Source organism: Urocitellus parryii, chromosome 9, assembly GCF_045843805.1.
Source record: "Urocitellus parryii isolate mUroPar1 chromosome 9, mUroPar1.hap1, whole genome shotgun sequence".
In the NCBI taxonomy this organism is placed as follows: Eukaryota; Metazoa; Chordata; class Mammalia; order Rodentia; family Sciuridae; genus Urocitellus; species Urocitellus parryii.
This window is the reverse complement of record NC_135539.1, coordinates 141889257-141907016: the sequence shown is the minus strand read 5'-3', so window position 1 is coordinate 141907016 and position 17760 is coordinate 141889257. Positions and strand designations below refer to the sequence as shown.

Genomic DNA, 17760 nt, shown 5'->3' with positions numbered 1-17760 from the left:
GGGAGGAAAGCTGCTCATGGTGGCCAGGAATCACAGAGAGCAGGGAAGATGGCCCTTCCAGGGCAGCCCCCAACCACCCACATCCTCCAGCCAATCCCACCTGCCTGCAGCTACCATCCAGTCAGTCCCTTCAAACTAGGGCGGACTAGGTTACAGGTTTTATAATCCAGTATTTCACCTCTGAATATTCCTACACTCACAAGAGCTTTTGGGGAACACCTCATATCCAGAGAATAACATCACAACAATAATCGTCTAATGGAGTGAGTATTATGGAGTTATAATGATTATAGATACAGTTTGCTACATATAAACATCAACTTATGATGGTCACTATCCCATTTGAAAAGAAGCTATGATTGCTGTACTTTTTGTTCTTCATTGAACCTTTCTAGCACAAGGGGAACATTCTGGATGGAATGGAAGGCATATTTTTTGATATTTCCTCTGTACCACATCTGTGATCCAGAGCCAAAGGTTTTTGTTTTATCCTTAGTTCCTGAGAAATCAAGAATTGGCTTTCTTTTTAAGACCTTGATAGGTAACTTCACATATCTTGTTACTGTGATTTCTAGCACAAAACCTATTTAGCATCCATCCCAGTTATGTCCAAATAATTTAGACCAGCTGACTCTTCAAAAATCAGAAAACTTAAAAAAAAAATTTGTATAGAAGCAAGTTGGAGAAAGTTTGCATTGGCTAACTTCCTGCTCCCACCACCTCCTAGGCCACTCACCTTCAGTTAATTTAATTCAGACTTACTTTTAAAAAAAGTTCCCAGTAAACCTGATGCTTCTGGTGCAAAAAGCAGAACACAATTTTTAGCATCAAAGGGGACTGCTGAAATTACCCTTCATTCACAGCAACATGCTGGGTGCCATCGGGGCTGGATTTGAAATAAAATCCTGGCCAGAGAATGGGACAATTGCATTTCCCAGCTAAGGTCCCCAGATTTACCCCCTAAATCCAGTTTAGAAAAAATAAAATTTCAATTATCCCAATATGAACTGGAATGTTTTCATGGAATGAATTTTTAAAGTAATTTTAAAACTCAAGAGAGACTCTCACTGTTTGGCTCCCCCCCTCCGCCCTATTTTACAAAGTAATCACCTACAGTGCTGGTCCCATTAGCTGTCGGTTTAACCTAAATTGTAGATATGAAAATTCTATCTTTATAGAGCCAGGGTTGGCTCATTTCTTGGGGAGAATTACCAATTGCTTAAACCTTAGATATTATTTTAAAATAAAATAAGTTTGCAATTCTTTTAAATACCCATATTTGAGTAAAATAAAGTAGAACTAGAAATGTCTGGATTTGGGGGGGAAACCATGAAATATTCTGTATCTTGACTGTGGCAGTGGGTGCTTGGCTATTCCCATTTGTCCGAACGTGTTGAATTGTACACATTAAGTTGCACATTTTACCCAATAAAATTGACACAAATGCAGCTGACCTAAAGTGGCGATTGGAGTGTCTGAGGCTCGGGGTGAATCCCCTACTTGAGTGTCCCACAAGGCATCTTCCCGCAGGGGCCCGGCAGAGCTGGAACCGGCTGCGCCCTGGACTGTGGCTCTGGGATAGGAAGGGTGAGCAAGCACGTCTTGCTGCCGGTTTTCAACAGCGTGGAGCTGGTGGACATGATGGAGCCTTTCCTCCTTGAGGCCCAGAGCTACCTGCAGGTCAAAGCGGACAAGGTAGAGAGCTACCACTGCCACGGCCTGCAGGAGTTCACGCCCCCCTGCGGCAGATACGACGTCATCTGGATCCAGTGGGTCTCAGGTTAGTCTCGTGTGGCCTGGCCTCTGCCCTCCCCGCTTCTCAGCTGCACAGGACAGACGTGGGGCTCACAAGCACACGAGGGGCGTCTTCCCTGTATTTGTGTCGAGAGCAGTTAGCTAGCCCTGGGTGTCAGGAGAACCCCACAGTCCCGGCTCCCAGATTTCTCCCCTGTTCTCTGTACAAGCTGGACGGTTCCGCCCTACCCACGAGGATGGAGCAGGTGTCCTCACACCAACAACCTAAATCCTTGAAGAAACATAAATACTTGAAGAGATTTAACAGGTGGGGCCCAAAGGGTTAATCCCCATATATGGGCAGAATAGTCATTCTTAGACTTAAATTCCTAGTAAACAAGACAACAGGGAATTAGGGGTGTCTGTGCATGCGCGCATGCTCACAGGATTCACTAAGGAGTGGCAGTGGAGTTGGGTTGGCCAAGGAAATTGGAGGGACTCAGGGAATAGACGCCAGTGTCTCTCTCATGCTTGTGAGGTCGTTAAGCCAGGTAGTATAATATGTACTTTAAAGACAGGGACTTGAGCAAAGAGGATGTGTGTGTTCTTCATCTAGATTTTCAAAGACTCCTGCAACTACAACAACTTGGGTTATTAAGTAATCTGTGACTGAGCCTTGCGTTCTTCCTTGCTCTCCTCCCTCCCCACTGTTTCATCCTATTTCCCATCAACTGGGCCCCACCTGTAGGCTACCTGACTGACAAGGACCTTCTTGCATTTCTTTCCCGATGCCGAGATGGCCTGAAAGAAAATGGTGTCATCATACTGAAGGACAATGTGGCCCGGGAGGGCTGTACCTTCGATCTGTCCGACAGCAGTGTGACTCGGGACATGGACATCCTCCGGAGCCTCATTAGGAAGAGTGGGCTGGCCGTGCTGGGCCAGGAGAAGCAAGAGGGCTTTCCGGAGCAATGCGTGCCAGTGTGGATGTTTGCACTGCACAACCACAGAAACTCCTGAGCGTCAGTGGGGATGAGCGCCTGCACTGGGTAGAGGTGCTTTGGGTCTGGGGAGCTCCTCCAGGGTGTCCCCGAAATGCAGACAGAGATGGAGAGAAGGGATGCAATGCACATCTGGAAATGACTGATGATGCTGTATGTACAGGTTTCACTAATGCAATAATGCACACTCTGGTGTGCACAGGACGGTGGGCACACTCTGTGATGGTTGATGATGTCATATGTACAGGACTCACTGGTGGGATAATTGCACACTCTAATGTGCACACAATGATGGGCAGACGCTGTAATGTACATGAGCGGACTCTCCATGGGCTTTCTGAAAGATGGAGTGGGAACATCCTGAAAAGCCCTATAAGAAACAGCTTATAGACACCTCACCTGTACAAGTGTGAATGAAAATAGAAAAGGAAACAGTACTTATGAATTCTCAACTCTCTTCCTCACTGATTATTTGTGTAATAGAGTTGTCCAGCATGGGTGAGAGAAAGCTGACACCCGCTTCCTTGCCCTGGGGTCAGTTACTTTATTCTTCTTCCCTCCTTGATACTACTACTTCTCTTGAACAAACACCTCCCCCTAATTAACAAGGCACTGAGTAAATAATCTTGTGAAAACATGTCAATTAATTTTGTCTTTAGCCCTTCTCTTGGCTGAAAACGTATATGGTTTCACTTTCTATTTGGGGTCTCAGTTACCCAATGATGTAATATGGATGTAATTTGATAACAGAAGTCTGCATTGCAGTGATGGGGAAGTGTCTCCTTTCAGGAGAAAGTGCTGTACTCTGAAGTTTCAGCCTAGAACATACAAGTAAATGTCATTGAAAATCTAATTTTAGCCACTGACTTCCAACACTGCCTGTTCCCTTGCGGCTGCTCCTGGTTCCTTGATTGAAATGAAGGCGCACTGGGAAAAGAGGCATCAAAAGAAGTGGACAAAGAAATGGCCTAAAGCCTAAAATTGAACTAGCTGGATTATCATAAGGCAGAGGGTTAATTTAAAAATAACCCAAAATCTTTCGAAAAGAAAAATTCTAATATTTATAAGCAGAATGTTTACATGTTCCCACTCTTGTCTTTAAAACATTCCAATATTTTCATGTAGAAGTTCATGTGTTTGGATATATGTTGAGTCTTCCATGAAATTCTGATAACCAATTAAAGTCAAGAAGGCCTACTCCTGTACAGCTAAGCTACCATAAACATCACATTCCAAGGCATGGTGCTAACGTAAGAGGAAGACTGTCCCTACAGAACCTTTACAGCTACCTGGGTAATTTCCTCTAGTGTGTTGGAAATTGGTGTCACCGCCTCTGACCTGGGCACCTCCAGGTATGGCCGTTACTCACTGTAGCCTGGAGTCACATACACGCAAGATGAGTTGGCATCTGTGGGTGGTGAGCAAGCCAGAGGCCAGACCGAGTCAGATGGTGAACCATTACCAGTCAGCCTATGTGGGATAAAACTGGGTGCCCGTGCTTTAGCCCACTATGAGTTTTGGAGCTTTTCGGCCTGTCCTGGGAATTTTCTATTTCTTTTACACCAGCACACTTAATTCTCTCGTCTTTCAACTTTCTCCTTTTGTAGCACTGTTATACCTATACCGAGACCCTTAAATAACTCTCAGACCACACATTGCCATTCCAATTAAGCCTTAAGTGCTGGCCAGCGGCAGACACTCTGGTCTCCAAAGAAGGAGTAGTGTGGTGTGCCCACTTTTATTTGGCCTCATATTTGAGCCAAAAAACCACCATAGGGATGTTTGGGGGATTAGCCAATGTAGGCAAGCCAGTACAGAAGCTGAATTGGGCAGTTAACGAGACCATGCAATGGGTACATTGGTATTTCCCATGGGACTTTCCAGGTTGGCATAGCAGCAAGCCAGCAGAAGGGAAGTAGGTCAAAATGACCCTAGTTGAGTACAAGTTAGAGAATGGTGACTAACGTCTAGACAATCTCTGACAAGGTACATTGCCCAAGAAAAAGGGAAAGCAAAGAGAACAATTTTACATTGTGTAAGATTGCTATTTTGTGTTGCCAAGTATGTTATGTTAGGTAACTATTAATGGGCACAGAGGCGGCGCTTTCCCACAGGAGAAGCATTTCTTCCATGTTATGGAGTCTCAGGGTAAAATGGAGTCTGTTTGGTCCTTGCCCATATAGCCTGGCCCATAACAGCACCTAGAAGCTGCAGGTATGGCTGCAGGGTGACATCTGTGGGTGGTGACATCTGTGGGTGGTGAGCAAGCCAGAGGCCTTCTCTGTTTCCCTCCCTAAGTTGTTCCACTTAGATCTTTATTGCTCTGCACAAATCCCCCAACTCCACATCTATCCTTAATTTAATGGAGAAAGTGGAGATTGGAAGTAAATTGTGTAACATCACCCTCTATATTTTTAGGAATAGGTACAAGGTACAGAGAGCAGGGGTTTGAGAGGAACCAGAGCCAGATCACGCGGCCTCATTGAGCATGTGGAAGTGTGGACATGCTACTCAAAGGACACACACAAGTTCTGGAAGGGTGCAGGCGGGAGAGTGGTTTTTCTGGCCTTGAAGGTAGATAGATACTGTGGAAGGAAGACATTTAGGTGACCTACTCCAGCTGTCTTCAGTCTAATTTAGGAAGACAAATTCTCCTTGTGTTTATCAGGACATCTGCAAGCCAGTGGCATAAGTGGTAGCCTTCACTAGTTCCCAAATACCTGTCCATGTCCAGCTGTCTCAGAATCATTTGGGGAGATTCATTAATAGAGATTCCCAGCCTTCATCCCCAGGAGGGTTTGGTTCTGTGAAGTGGGATAATTCGTGTTTTTTAAATAAGCCCTCAGATTGATGCTGGGATTATTTTTGCTTGAGGACACTGGTGGGGAGGAGGTGTGGAGCTGGGCTCTTTAGAACCGAGAAGGATAAGGCAGGAAGGGAATAGCTGGGTGGTGGAACCATCCTGCACACTGCTGCTCATTATGGAACCTGCCAGTGATTCCCCATCACCTGTATCATGACTCCCATGCCTTTAGAATACCTTAGAAAGCCTCATGATCTGGCCCTGGTTTCCCTCTCCAGCCTGTACTACTGTACCCCTGCAGCTATACCTGACTGTGTTCCTGAAGGAGCATGATATATGGCCCAGGACATTAATAGACATCACTTCCTCAGCATAGAATATATTGCATTATTTTTTCTGGCCCAGATTCCCTCCATGTTGCAGACTTCTGGAAATTTCCTTCACCCAGCGCCCAGCTGGTGGGGAAGTGCCCAGTTCTGTGCCATCCTCTGCTTATCCTGTCATAGCACATGTCTCTCGGCATCATAATCATCTGCTTAGTGCCATTTCCTCGATTAAACCCTGAGCTCCTTGCAGGAGTATCTGTGATGAGAGTCTCCGTCTCTATCACAGGCCTTATCACACTGCAGGAACTCAAGACTGTTGCGGGAAGAAGGCAAGGTGATGTCAAAAGCAGATACACCCAGGCTGTCTTGATTTCTAGAGGCATCGAATAGGAATCAGCAACACAGCGGGAAAAATCAAGGGCTTCTGAAGTTCCACGAGCAGAACACTGGCCAAACACAGCAAGCAGTGAGAGCCAGGAGGAAATGTCCAGAAACACAAGGCCGGTGAGCTCAGCGACCAGGCAAGAGTGTGGGGAGAAACCAAAGCATGATCAGGTCCTGAGGTCAAATCCTGCTCAGGTAGGGAAGCTTGCTTGCTCTTTTTTTATCAGCATCCAACCCAAGGATATGGCCATCCCAGAGCCATACACTGGGTAAGAAAGACATGTTAAAATTAGGTGCAGATTATAACAGAGTGAATCCTAATCCTCACCCATTTCCCATAGAGCAACAGGTCCAGAGAAACTCGGTTATAGATAAAGTCAATCCTTCTGTGAATGTTGAACAGAAGTGGAAGAGGCTCACCTGTATACTTCACAGATTTACTGCAAGCATGCCTGAGATTCTCCATGAACTTTGCAGGACCCCTGGGTTTGCATAGTGATTCACGGATGCTTGCAGTATTCACCTGCCTCCTTTTTTAAAAATCGGAGTTATACCTCCTGAAAGCCAGCATAAAAGCATGATGAGTCTTGGTGGGTCAGACATTGTATAGATTTGGGACCAGCATAAAAACCTTAAACAGAAAGAATAAGGTCGCGCATATGAAAGACGATCTGCTTTGTGTTATGGACACAGTGTGGCCCCTTCTTTTTTTCCCTCTCCACCATTTCCTGTAACTGGCCTTTTCTGAATGATGGACTGGGGAGAAGGCCTGTGTCACATAGATTCAGCTGCCTGTCATGAGTAATTAAAACCGTTTGTGTTATTGCTTTCCTTAGTTCCAGCTGACTCTGATGCTTTGGTGTCCATGCCAAAAGACTACCTCCTACAATCATCAGAGGCCAGTGTTTCTGCAGAGGTCACTGCAAGTTAATTAAGCAAATATGTGAAAAATAGTTTTAAATTATCTCAATTAGTGGAGTGTGTATGCACATGTATTTACAGTGGGGGTTGGGAAGAGACTTTGAAACAATAACTGACTTGCAGAGCTAGAGATTTGGAGTCAAGGAACTGTGTGTGTAGCATCTTTGCACATTCATTAAGTTGGCATGTTTTTGGTTTATGACAGACACTGTACTGGTTTCTGCAAATAAAGGTAGTGAGAATGTTCAAAAGATCATGGCTCGGTAATGCAAAAGACAGGTACATAAATGATAATAATTCATAATAAAAAGACTAAAAGAATAATCAAAGAGTTAATATAGAGAAAAAAGAAACTCACTCCATCTCTGGGATTTGAGGAAGGCTATGCAGTTTCATTCTATACATTTCAACACAGTTTGTTTGAAGGCCTTCTGTGTGTGAAGCTCTAGGATCTCTCCTTGGAGAGATTGAAATGCAATAAATATAAATAAGTACATCATTTTAGTGTTAGAAAGGTAACATTTTGGAAAAAATGAAAAAAGTAGTCATGAGAGAAGATTGTAATTTCGAATAGCAGTGGTAATGGCTTCATTGTAGAGGAGCCATTTGAACAAAGAAGAAAAGTGGGTAAGGGCTTACAATGTGTGGATACCATGGGGGGAGGCGGCAGCCAGTGCAAATGGCTTGTCTGAGCACCGGCAAGGCGAGTGGTACAGATGCAGCAGAGGAGGCCAGGGAGAGGTGTACTAAGGCATACGAGTTAAGGATGCTCTTAGGGCCAGATCATGGAGGGTCTTTTTTTTTTTTTTTTGCACTTTTTAAAAAAATTAGAACTTTTTAAAAATATTTATTTTTTAGTTGTAGTTAGACACAATACCTCTATTTTACTTATTTGTGTGTGGTGCTGAGGATCGAACCCAGGGCCTCGCACATGCTAGGTGAGCACTTGACCACTGAGCCACAACCCCAGCCCCTGCACTTTTTTTTTAATATTTATTTTTTTAGTTGTAGGTGGCTTTGGTTTGAGGGAAAACTAGAATCTTCAGAAAAGATCCTTATAACTAAGAGTTGGAGCCTCTCGATTTCATTCCTGGTTCCTGGAGGGCTCCTCTTCGGGCCCTCAGAGGAACCTCAAGTTCAAGATGAAAAGGAAACAGCCTCATTCAGAGCTGTCCCCAGAATGTAGTTGCCAGATATATCTCACGACAAGGGTTTCTCCTGGGCTTTGAAGACTCACATGGAAATTCAAGCTCAGAATGAGCCGCTGCTTTCTCCACCCTGACCCTGGGTTGGGAGGCTCCACAGTTTCGTTCTGTACGTCCAGCACAGTTTGCTGGAAGGCCTGCTGGCTGTGAAGCTCTAGGATCTCTCCCAGGAGAGACTGAGATGCAATAAATATAATCAAGTACTTCATTTTAGTGTTAGAAAGATAACATTTTGGAAAAATGAAAAAAAGGAGTCATGAGAGAAGACCAGGACCTTTCAGATGTAGGAGGAATCTGTTTATTTCCCATGGAAAATCATTTTCTTTTTATTAGCCAGCTCCAGGGTCCGTCTCCTGATGACCTGTAGAGCTTCAGCTTCTCTGGGGCAGTTTTGGGGGCATTCCTGTCAAGCACAGAAGCAGAAAGACTGGAAACCTTATTTGGTCCCGTTTTGTGCCTGGGTTTTAAAGTCAGAGGAGACAACGGGTGCTGGTAGGTTCAGCAACACGTTTGACTGCACTGCCCTGCTGTCCTGTACCGCCTGGAGACGGCAGATCAAGCCAAACCGCAACAAACGAAGAGTAAACACAAAAACGGAAGACCTTACCACGCACACGTTGCCCTTTCCTCAGTGTTTGACCAGGACCAGGTACTTTTCTGTTCCTGTCACCTTCAGAAGAGCCACACAAGACCTTCCTCACCACTCACCTACTGGGCGCAGGGTGGGGAAGGGGACAGGCGTCCTTAGTATTTTCAGTCCCGTGTCTTTCTTGATGTCACCATGCCCACATCTGCCTTCTCAATGTTCCCTGCTTACCTTTCTCCTGGTTTCTTCTGCTCTCACCCACTCCCCACCAGCGACCTCCTCTAGCAGGTGTTGAGGTTCCTGTCCACAACCATCTCTTAACGATGCAGGGAGATTTCCAGGGCCCCAGTACCTACCGCCTAAATCCAGGCATTGTTCCATCCATGTCCCCAGTTAGTCGAGCTCTTCCCAGCAGCATCTGACTTTACTGAGCTGTGAGACCACTCCCAGCTCCCCACTCACAAGCCCAAATCCTTGGATCCTAGTAGACCCTCAGGTCCTGGGTTCCACCACTGCCCACCAGAGGCTCCTCGGCTGGCTCCCTCTTCCTTTCCAAGGCCCTTATCTGCACCTCCTTTTCCTCTTTACTTTGTATCCAGGCTACCCTGCTCCTGTTCTGTAGCCTCCAGCCCTCCTTGTGCCAAGTGGACCACGCCCATGCGTTGAGTGATCCCGTCACTCATACCGGCTCATTAGGAGTGGAGAGGGCCCTAACCCACTGGGCCCCTTGATGTCATTCTAAGTGGACTCCTTGTCTACAGTAGGCAAAACAAAACATGTGCTGTCCAAGTGGTGTGCTTCCCATTGGCTCAAAGAAAAGGAGTGGGGTCTCCAGGAGGACCTTCCCCCAACTGGCTCCTTCTTCAAAGGAGCTTCGGGATTGTTACTGTTTCTTAATCAAATAACATAAAATTCCTGCTTCTGGATCTTGATTATAGGTCTTCAGACCCCATGAGTGACATTAAGTGAGAAACATCAATTTCTCACCTGAAAAATATGGAAATGTTAAGGCAGCTCACTGGGAATTATGCTGCAAGTGAATGAAGGTGTGAGTCGCGGTGACCTGCTCTCCGGACAGAACTCAGCAAGTGAGAGCAATAATTTTTTTCTAGGTAGGTGCTTCTGGCAAAAGAGGAAGCACTCAGAGTTGACCTGCTTGGTATTAAAATTCTTTCCTTAAGGTTTTCAGGCCGTAATACACAAAGATTCTGAGCACCTCAGAGTGACGGACCTATGGGTGCTCACCGAGCTAGTGAAGAAAAGCAGAACGGAACACACACACACACACACACACACACACACCCCTCAGACCTTAGGACCCTCAACAGCAAACCCAGTTTCCCTTGGAGCATCTGGTGAATGTTTGAAGGAGGGAAATGTCCTTCAAGTAAGTCCTCCAGTTCTTTGGAATTCAAGAGAATGGAAGAAAAATGTCTTAGGAAGAACAAGAAGACCTTGGAAAAGTAGAGAAATGCTCGCTGGTTCCTCTCCATCAGCATCTGCAGCGCCCCTCGCGCAGGCTTCGGTCTGCACCCCGACTCTGAGCTGGGTGTCTTCCTCTGCACCAGGACCCAGGAACAAGTCTGCGTGCCCTTTAATCCATCAGCACTGCAGATCGAGTTTCCTCTTTGAAACAACTTTTCTTTCTCTGGCCAACCAAATGAATTGAAATTGATGTAGTTAATTGTTTTCTAAATTGCCATTTTTCTCCCACAGATGTTTTTTATCAGTCTTGAGCCCAATGGGCTCTGTCAGTCACATGGGGAGATGAAGTCATGTGGTAATAAAAGAGAAGGGGTGAAGGGAGGGGGAAATGCCATACTGTGTATCGTCTAATTGAAAAATGTGCCACATAAATGCTGAACTTGAAATCTCTGCCTCCCCGAGGGCTCTTCACAACAAACAATGCACACATCTTCTGGACTGGAAAGATGAGACTTCTCCCCGTTCTCCATTATTAATTCAGGCCAAGGCAAGAGTTTCCTTCCTTTGCTTTCTTGGGTGAAGTCACTCTCCTGGGATTGGGCGGCAAGTAACAGGATTCGGAGCTGAAAGCCCAACCCTGCAAGGTGATGGCATCAGGGTTCGGGTGACGTGATGGAGGTAGCATTTGGCCCAACTGACTTTATGGAGGGAAGATGAGAACCAGCCACAATGTCCACCGTTGTGCCTGAGGCATGGCCGCCGATGTGAACTAGTCTGCAGGGGAGGGAGGCCTCTGGGCAGGCAGCCCCTTGGGAAGTCAGAAACGCCGAGGCTTCGTGCCCCCTAGAGAGCGGGAAACCGCGTGGCGGAGACCAGGCTGCAGAGGGAACTGGGGCCTAGAGCATCCTCGGAGAACTCTTCCCAGTTCTCTGCGACTTGCCGTGTGCCTGCGTCAGACTGCACAAAATGAGCTTTTTAGACTCTCTGCACTAAGTGACATGTGACCAGTGGGATGGTCACCTGAGGCTTGTTTTAGTCCTCCTGGTGAAGACTCCCCTCTTGCATCGGGGGCAAAAACAGGCTCTTTCCTTCGTCCTGTCGTCACTGAAGAGGAGGACACCTGGCCATTAGAGAAGAAATCCAAGGAATCACTTTTTTTTTAAACTCATTTAATTGAGCTGAACCTCATATTTGACTAAACAAACCCCAGGGACTTCTCCAGGTTCTTTGATTGCACCGGAATCTTAATGAATCAATCACTTCTTTGAAATACGAGGATTGCGATCCTTTTACTAAATAGTAATTTACTCTGTAGTGATATTTGGAGTAACTAGATTCAAACTCTAGGAGACAGCGTCAGCTGTGTACCGAAGCCCCGGGGGGCATGGCGGGGCACTGAGGAGCGGACGGTCAGCCTTGCCGCGCTCTCAAGTGTGTCAGCCTCTCTGCCTCTCACGTTCTTCTTGGATCACAGTGACCACCCCCCCCCATGGTCACCTCCGTCCTCTCACGTAGTCCCTCCTCCTCCTTCTTTGTCTCTTTCTTCTGCACCCTTGACCCCTCTTCTCCTGAGGTGTTTCTCTTCCTTTTCTTCCTTTTACTGTTTTCTTCTTCTTCTCCCCCTGCTTCTTTTCTTCCTGTATATTTTTTTGAGATTTTATTTGTGCCAAGGTTTCATCTTGGTAATAGACCTAGATATTATTTTGAGATGAGGAAGTGAAGTGTCAGAGAAAATAAATGGTTGGGTGGCTCACACGGACAGCAAGTATGACTCTGGGTCTCCGTGGCCCTGAATTGGTGCTTTTAGCCAAAGCCTCTCTGGGAAGGGATAATGAATGTGGGTGGGGGCATGAAAAACGCAATAAATATAATTAAACTATAAATTTGTAATTTGAGAGAATAAAACAGAACTTTGTGAAAATTTGGGATTAATGGAGGCAAGATAATTATGACATTTCTAGGATAAAGTTTTTAATAGAAAAATCATGTGAATTTTTTAATGGAAAAGTCTACAAGAAGAAGTAAGAGGAGTGTGAAAATACTTTGAAATATAGAAAAGTTTTTATAATTAATTATTTTTTGGGCATATGTGTTAGATATTCCAGGGGGTGGTCCAGGATTAATGAATGTGCTGTTATAAAGCACTCTGTTTTTCTTTCAAAATGCATGTTTGTATTAGCTAGGATTAACTATTAAGTACCCCGAAGATCAAATGACATTAGCTTATGCTTTACAAGAGAGATGATCCCAGGGCAATCACAGTGACTCAATGATGCCATCAATTTTCCCATTCTCTCTTTCTACGCCACCATTTTCAGCATATTGGCTTTGGTTCTTTAGAGAGGTACCTTATTATGATAGCATGGCTGCCAGAGCTCATGGCAACACATTGTCATCTAACTAAATTTAGAGACAGGAGGAAATATTCCCCTCCCTCTTGCAAGTTTGCATGTGTATGTGTGTTTCAAGAAAGAAAATCATTTCTAGAAGTTCCTCCTACCTTGCTCCCTAACCAATGTTCTTTCAAGCTTCATTAGACAGGTCTGAGTCGCACACTTACCTCTGATCACTGGCGAAAAGAATGACATGGCAAGTGAGGCCAGAGAAGAGGCTGAACTTCTTAAAAGTATGCAATCTCTGTTACCTAACTACATTGAATACTTGGGGTTTAATTAGCAAGTCCGAGGGGAAAGCACATGTTGGGCCACAGCAACAGTGTCTGCTGTGCCACCTCACTTATTCCACAGGACAAGGCATGGTCCTGGGGTCCCTCAGTGACAGCAGACCCGAATGGGTCACCTGGCCTCCAGGAAACAGGTGGTGAGGGTCCCACAGAAGACTGCAGTTGGTTTCTCTCTCCCCTCCACCTGCAGATATTCTGTTAGTATTCTATCTAAATATCAGGGCATTTTGGACAGGAAATTAGAGGAGGCTGATACAAATGAAAGACCGAGACAGGCCCTTTATTTTTTTTCTGGGAGAAGAGGTGGACAAGTGAGGGAGAGGTATGCAAGTGGGTAAACACGTGTCACTCGAGACAGATGGCGCCTCCTGTGCGTGTGGCCCTGCAGCACATGAAGAAACAGCTACCGGCCCAGCAGAGACACCAAGAGGACCTCTGGGAGGCCAAGGGGCTCAGGAGGAGCATCCTGACGCTCTTCATGCACCCCACACAGTGTGCTGGTGGCCTTAGGGTAGCCTCATGTCCAGACCCCATGGATGATGTCCACACCTGGTGCTCGCTGCCTGTCCGCCACTGCTCTGGCCTCCCACCTGCAGCAAGCCGTTCAGCTGCCATGCGTGCACAACACCGTGGGATCTCTCATCATCGTGTCTCTCCCATAGAGCTGTGGCTCAGGCTGAGAACTTTCCCAAGGTGACACTTGCAGCTAGTCAAAGGCAGGTCTGGGATTTCTTTCTTTTGTTGGTTTCTTCCATTCTTCTAATATGTTATCTGTGCACATATATTTCATATATAATGATTTGATGCACCTTTCAAATAATCCCATCAAGAAGTCTAATAACATCTCTTTCCTTAAAAACAGATTCAGGAATACGTGGCTATGTGTGTTCCTCACTCTTAAGTATAAGAACTCCTTGGAAATCATGGCTGACTTCCTCAAGGAGTGGTCTCGGCCATAATCATATCATATGGAATCACCTTAAAGTGAGTGAAGAAGTAGGTTAAAATAAATACAAGGGGTCTGAGCATTTGTCCACATCTCTCACTTATTTTAGAGCAACAATTTGAATAGAAAATTAGTTTCCACATCCCATAACTCCTGAGTCACGCCACAGGAGCTGTTTAACGCCCGAGGCGATTCCCGAGCACTAGGTGACCCATGGGGTTCACCCACTGGCTGCTGTCTCCTCCACCTTTCCCCTCGTGGGTCCTTTTAGGCCCACCGTCTGCAGGGCTGTGCGACTGCTTCGTCTGTTGGTGTAGAATGGTGTGGCTTCCTGGGAGCGGGAGGTGGGTTCCTCCTCAATCTCCGAGCGTGGTCACAGCTTCTGGGCCATTTTCCTATAACCCACCCAGGGGAAATGAGCTCAGATGTCCCCATCTTCAGGTTGGCTGCCCACCCACCAAGTTCCTGTTTCCCCACCTGTGAGGACAGTGGTTGACGGGCTGACCTCCTCGGAGCTCGCTTGCCCTTCTCTCTCTCCATCTCTGTTCACGAGGACCCTGAGGGCACCACTCTGCTGCTCTAGCAGAGTGCGCTGTTCTCCCTGACAGGGACACAGTTCTTTCGGAGTCCCAGATAGCTGTGGCGGGATGGAGCACGGGAGGGGGCCTTTGTTTTGGTGGTGTTGGCTGTCTATCCAGGGACGAGCCCTCAGTGCCAACCTCTGCCCTGAGATAATGGGCATGGCACTGCCCCTCCATCCCAGTCTTGGGGCCATGCCAGTCTCCAAGGCTGGGCTCACAATGCAGTAGTTCCTTCTGCACAAAGGTCTGGCTGGACAGAACACACTTCAGGAAGCCTGCTTGTTTTTGAGGTTTGTTAAGAAGTCCAAGTATCCACACTACGGAAGAAGTCAGACAGAAGGTAGTTCGGTATTTGCATTCACCTGAAGGTCCAGTGGAGGCATGGGGGAATCTCTGAGATGCCTGCAGCAGGTCCTAGTGCCACCCGCACAGAGGAGATGGTGACCATGTTTGTCAGAGATCTGTAGATTTTAAGGCTTGGGGTAGGGGATGCTGGTGATTGAACGCAGGGCCTCAGCCCCAATTTAAGGCAGTTTCAGATAGTGCAACTCATTCAGATCTTTCCCCCTTACAGATGAGAACACTGCGGTCAAGAGAGAAAATCATTCACACGGTGAACACAGAGAACGCTGGCACTGTCACATGCCGTCTGGCCGAGGCTAGGTGCACTTTCTCCCACCTACTGGGCTGGAGGTGAGATAGGTAATGATCACTGGGCGAGCAGCACATCAGAGCTGCAGAAGCCTCGGCTTGTTCAGAGCAGGGAGCAAGCCGGTTTGACTCAGCACTTTACTTGAAACTGAGGCTTCTTGGATGTTAAAATGCGGGAGGCTCCGTCTCCTTGACTCAAGTCCTTGTTGGAGGTAATCTTCTCACCCACAGGAGAGTAAGGAATTTTTCCCCCTTTCCTCCCGGAGCTCATTTCACTTAGCAGGATGGGAGTGGCTTTTGGAGATGGGACTGTCCCAACAGTGAGCTACGTCCTCAGCTTTACTCTCTGGCTTCCCTTTTCACTCCCCTTTCACTCCCCTTTCTCATTACAGTTCTGTGGGATTTTACTTAAATTAAAAACTGTCCCATGAAGGCAATATGAGTTCTTGGTTTAAAAAGTTAAAAAAAAAAAAAAAAAAGAAAAAAGAAAACCCTAAAAAACATGGTGGGAAGATCTCCACTTGAACTTTGACCCAGGTGTCCAGTCCTCTTCTTTAAAGGAAACCCCTTAGACAGCCTCTGCATTCTTTTGAGTCTTTTTGAGTATAAACTTCTATGTAGATGCTTCTTTTCCTACACATGGCAGCATAATATTCTACCAGACTGATCTTAATGTTTCTTAAAGGTCATTTCCTGTTAGTATACAGAGATTCACTTCATTCTATTTAACTAGCTTTACTTCTTCCAAGGTTGATGAAATAGGTTGTGCTTCATCCTGTCTTCCTGTCAGGTGGCCAAACCCAGAAGGAGTGTTTCTCCAGAAGTTCACAGGAATCAGCCTGGGAAGGCCTGCTGTTTCTAGGCCCAAGCACCAGGGAGCCCTCTCCTTCTGGGAGCTTCCGTGAGCACCCCACAGTGAAACTCTTAGTCCAACTCAGGTTCAGAGATGACCTCTGGGCCGGCTGAGAGCCTGGGGGACATGGTGCTGGGGAGAGGGCTGGCCTTGCGACCTGCGGGTGGAGGGAGGAGCGTTGAGCTGCTGCTGCCTTGCTGTTTCTCTGAGCGGACGCTGGGTTTTCCTGGCAGCAGAGCTTCAAGCCACTCAGCAGAACCTCCAGGGTGCTGCAGCTTCGGGAAGAGCCAGGAGGCCGTGATTCCCGCCAAGGAACACACTGCTGCAGACTCAAGATGGCAGCTTGGCGGGACCACGGGCAGGACAAGAACAGGGCTCCTCCTGCCCCTTTCTGACTTGAACCCCTTTTCCCACTAAAAGTGAGTGGAGGACGGAGCCACCAGGCATCTAGTTTATTCTCTGGCACAGGGCGACTGCCTGGGTGGAAGGTCCCGTCCCATTTTGGTCCAGTAAGAAAGACCAGTGCCCGGCCCATCTGGGAAGGGAGGAGAAGGAAGCCAGGGTGGAAATCAGCGTCTCGCAGCAGTCTTGGTCGTTGTGCTTAGACAAATAATCTCCAGGTGACCCCATCCCCTGTTCCCTGTGAAAACAGACAGTGCCAGCGAAAGACAGGATTAAATTGTTTCTCTTTTATGGCAGCTGAAGTGTGAAAACCCTTCTATCCCGACCTTGTGGTCAGAATATCCTGACACCTCATAAATTATCTGCAGGGCTTGGCTGCGGCTGTGGGAAGGCGGAGGTCCACGCAGTGGCTGCTGGTGGCCAGGCCTCCTCCTCTCCCTCGGGCAGCGTGGGGCGGGGGCGGTTTCCTCACAGTCAGTCTTTCTGAATCAGCACAAGCACCGTCCCTCTTCTGTCGTGGCCACAGGGCCCACTCCCGTGAAGGGCTTGTCAGGGAGCAGGGAACGCACAGCCAGAGTTCCACCTCGGGCACCTCCCAAGGAGGTTTTGGAGTGGAAAAGAGAGGAAGGAAGGAAGGAAAGGAGATGAAGAGCCAGGGAGAAGAGTGGCCCAGGGGGAGGAGGAGCAAAGTCAGGAAGGGCACACGGGCAGCAGGGGAAATGGCCTCTGGACTTGGGCACCCCGTCCCCACTCCCACACGTACATGTCTCCCACAAGAAAGCAAGGGGCCTGCTCAGCAGAGTGGAGCGCTCGCGTTTCTCGGCCTCCTGGAGAGCTTCCTACAGCCCCTACATCCATCTGTGCCTCACACACAGTAGGTGCTCTATTAATGTTTGCCCAGTGGTAAGAGCCTTAGATTGGTCCCCAGAGAGGGAAGCTTATTTTGGGGTAGTCCAAGTGCGTCAAGTCGTCTGGAGCAGCAGTGTTCCTGGACCCTGAGGTTGAAAGAATCCCGGTCTGGGTGGGTGTGTCTGGGAGTGTGTGTGGGAACGTGGGTGGGTGGTCTGGACGGGTGGGAAACAAGTGACAGGGGGCCCTTGGAAAGGTAAAGGGCCCCATAACTACTGTAAAAACAAAGCTGGGAACTGCGTGCCCAGACCTCCGGCCACGCGTGACCAAAGCTGACCTTGGCGGGGATGAATAATATTGTGGAGATGGATTCAAGAATTATTAGTCAATGTTTTTGGTCCCAATGGGCT

At 47.3% G+C, this 17760-nt stretch overlaps 1 protein-coding gene across 5 annotated transcripts in view; it reads left to right on the top strand.

The window, feature by feature from the left end:
• The window catches only part of Ntmt2 (N-terminal Xaa-Pro-Lys N-methyltransferase 2), a 40109-nt gene that overhangs the window by 12727 nt on the left and 9622 nt on the right, over positions 1-17760 (top strand). For 2 of the 5 annotated variants that reach the window (XR_013344269.1, XR_013344268.1), the window contains exons 3-4: positions 1531-1780; positions 15170-15288. Coding sequence is in view for 2 of the 5 variants with exons in the window: in XM_026405220.2 (XP_026261005.2) it covers positions 1531-1780; positions 2483-2754 (522 nt within the window). In the remaining 3 variants the exon portion in view is untranslated. Of the gene's footprint in view, positions 1-1530; positions 1781-2482; positions 3379-6150; positions 6408-13561; positions 13776-15169; positions 15289-17760 lie in introns of those variants that run through there. The other 3 variants (XR_003302251.2, XM_026405221.2, XM_026405220.2) reach the window with 3 other exon arrangements.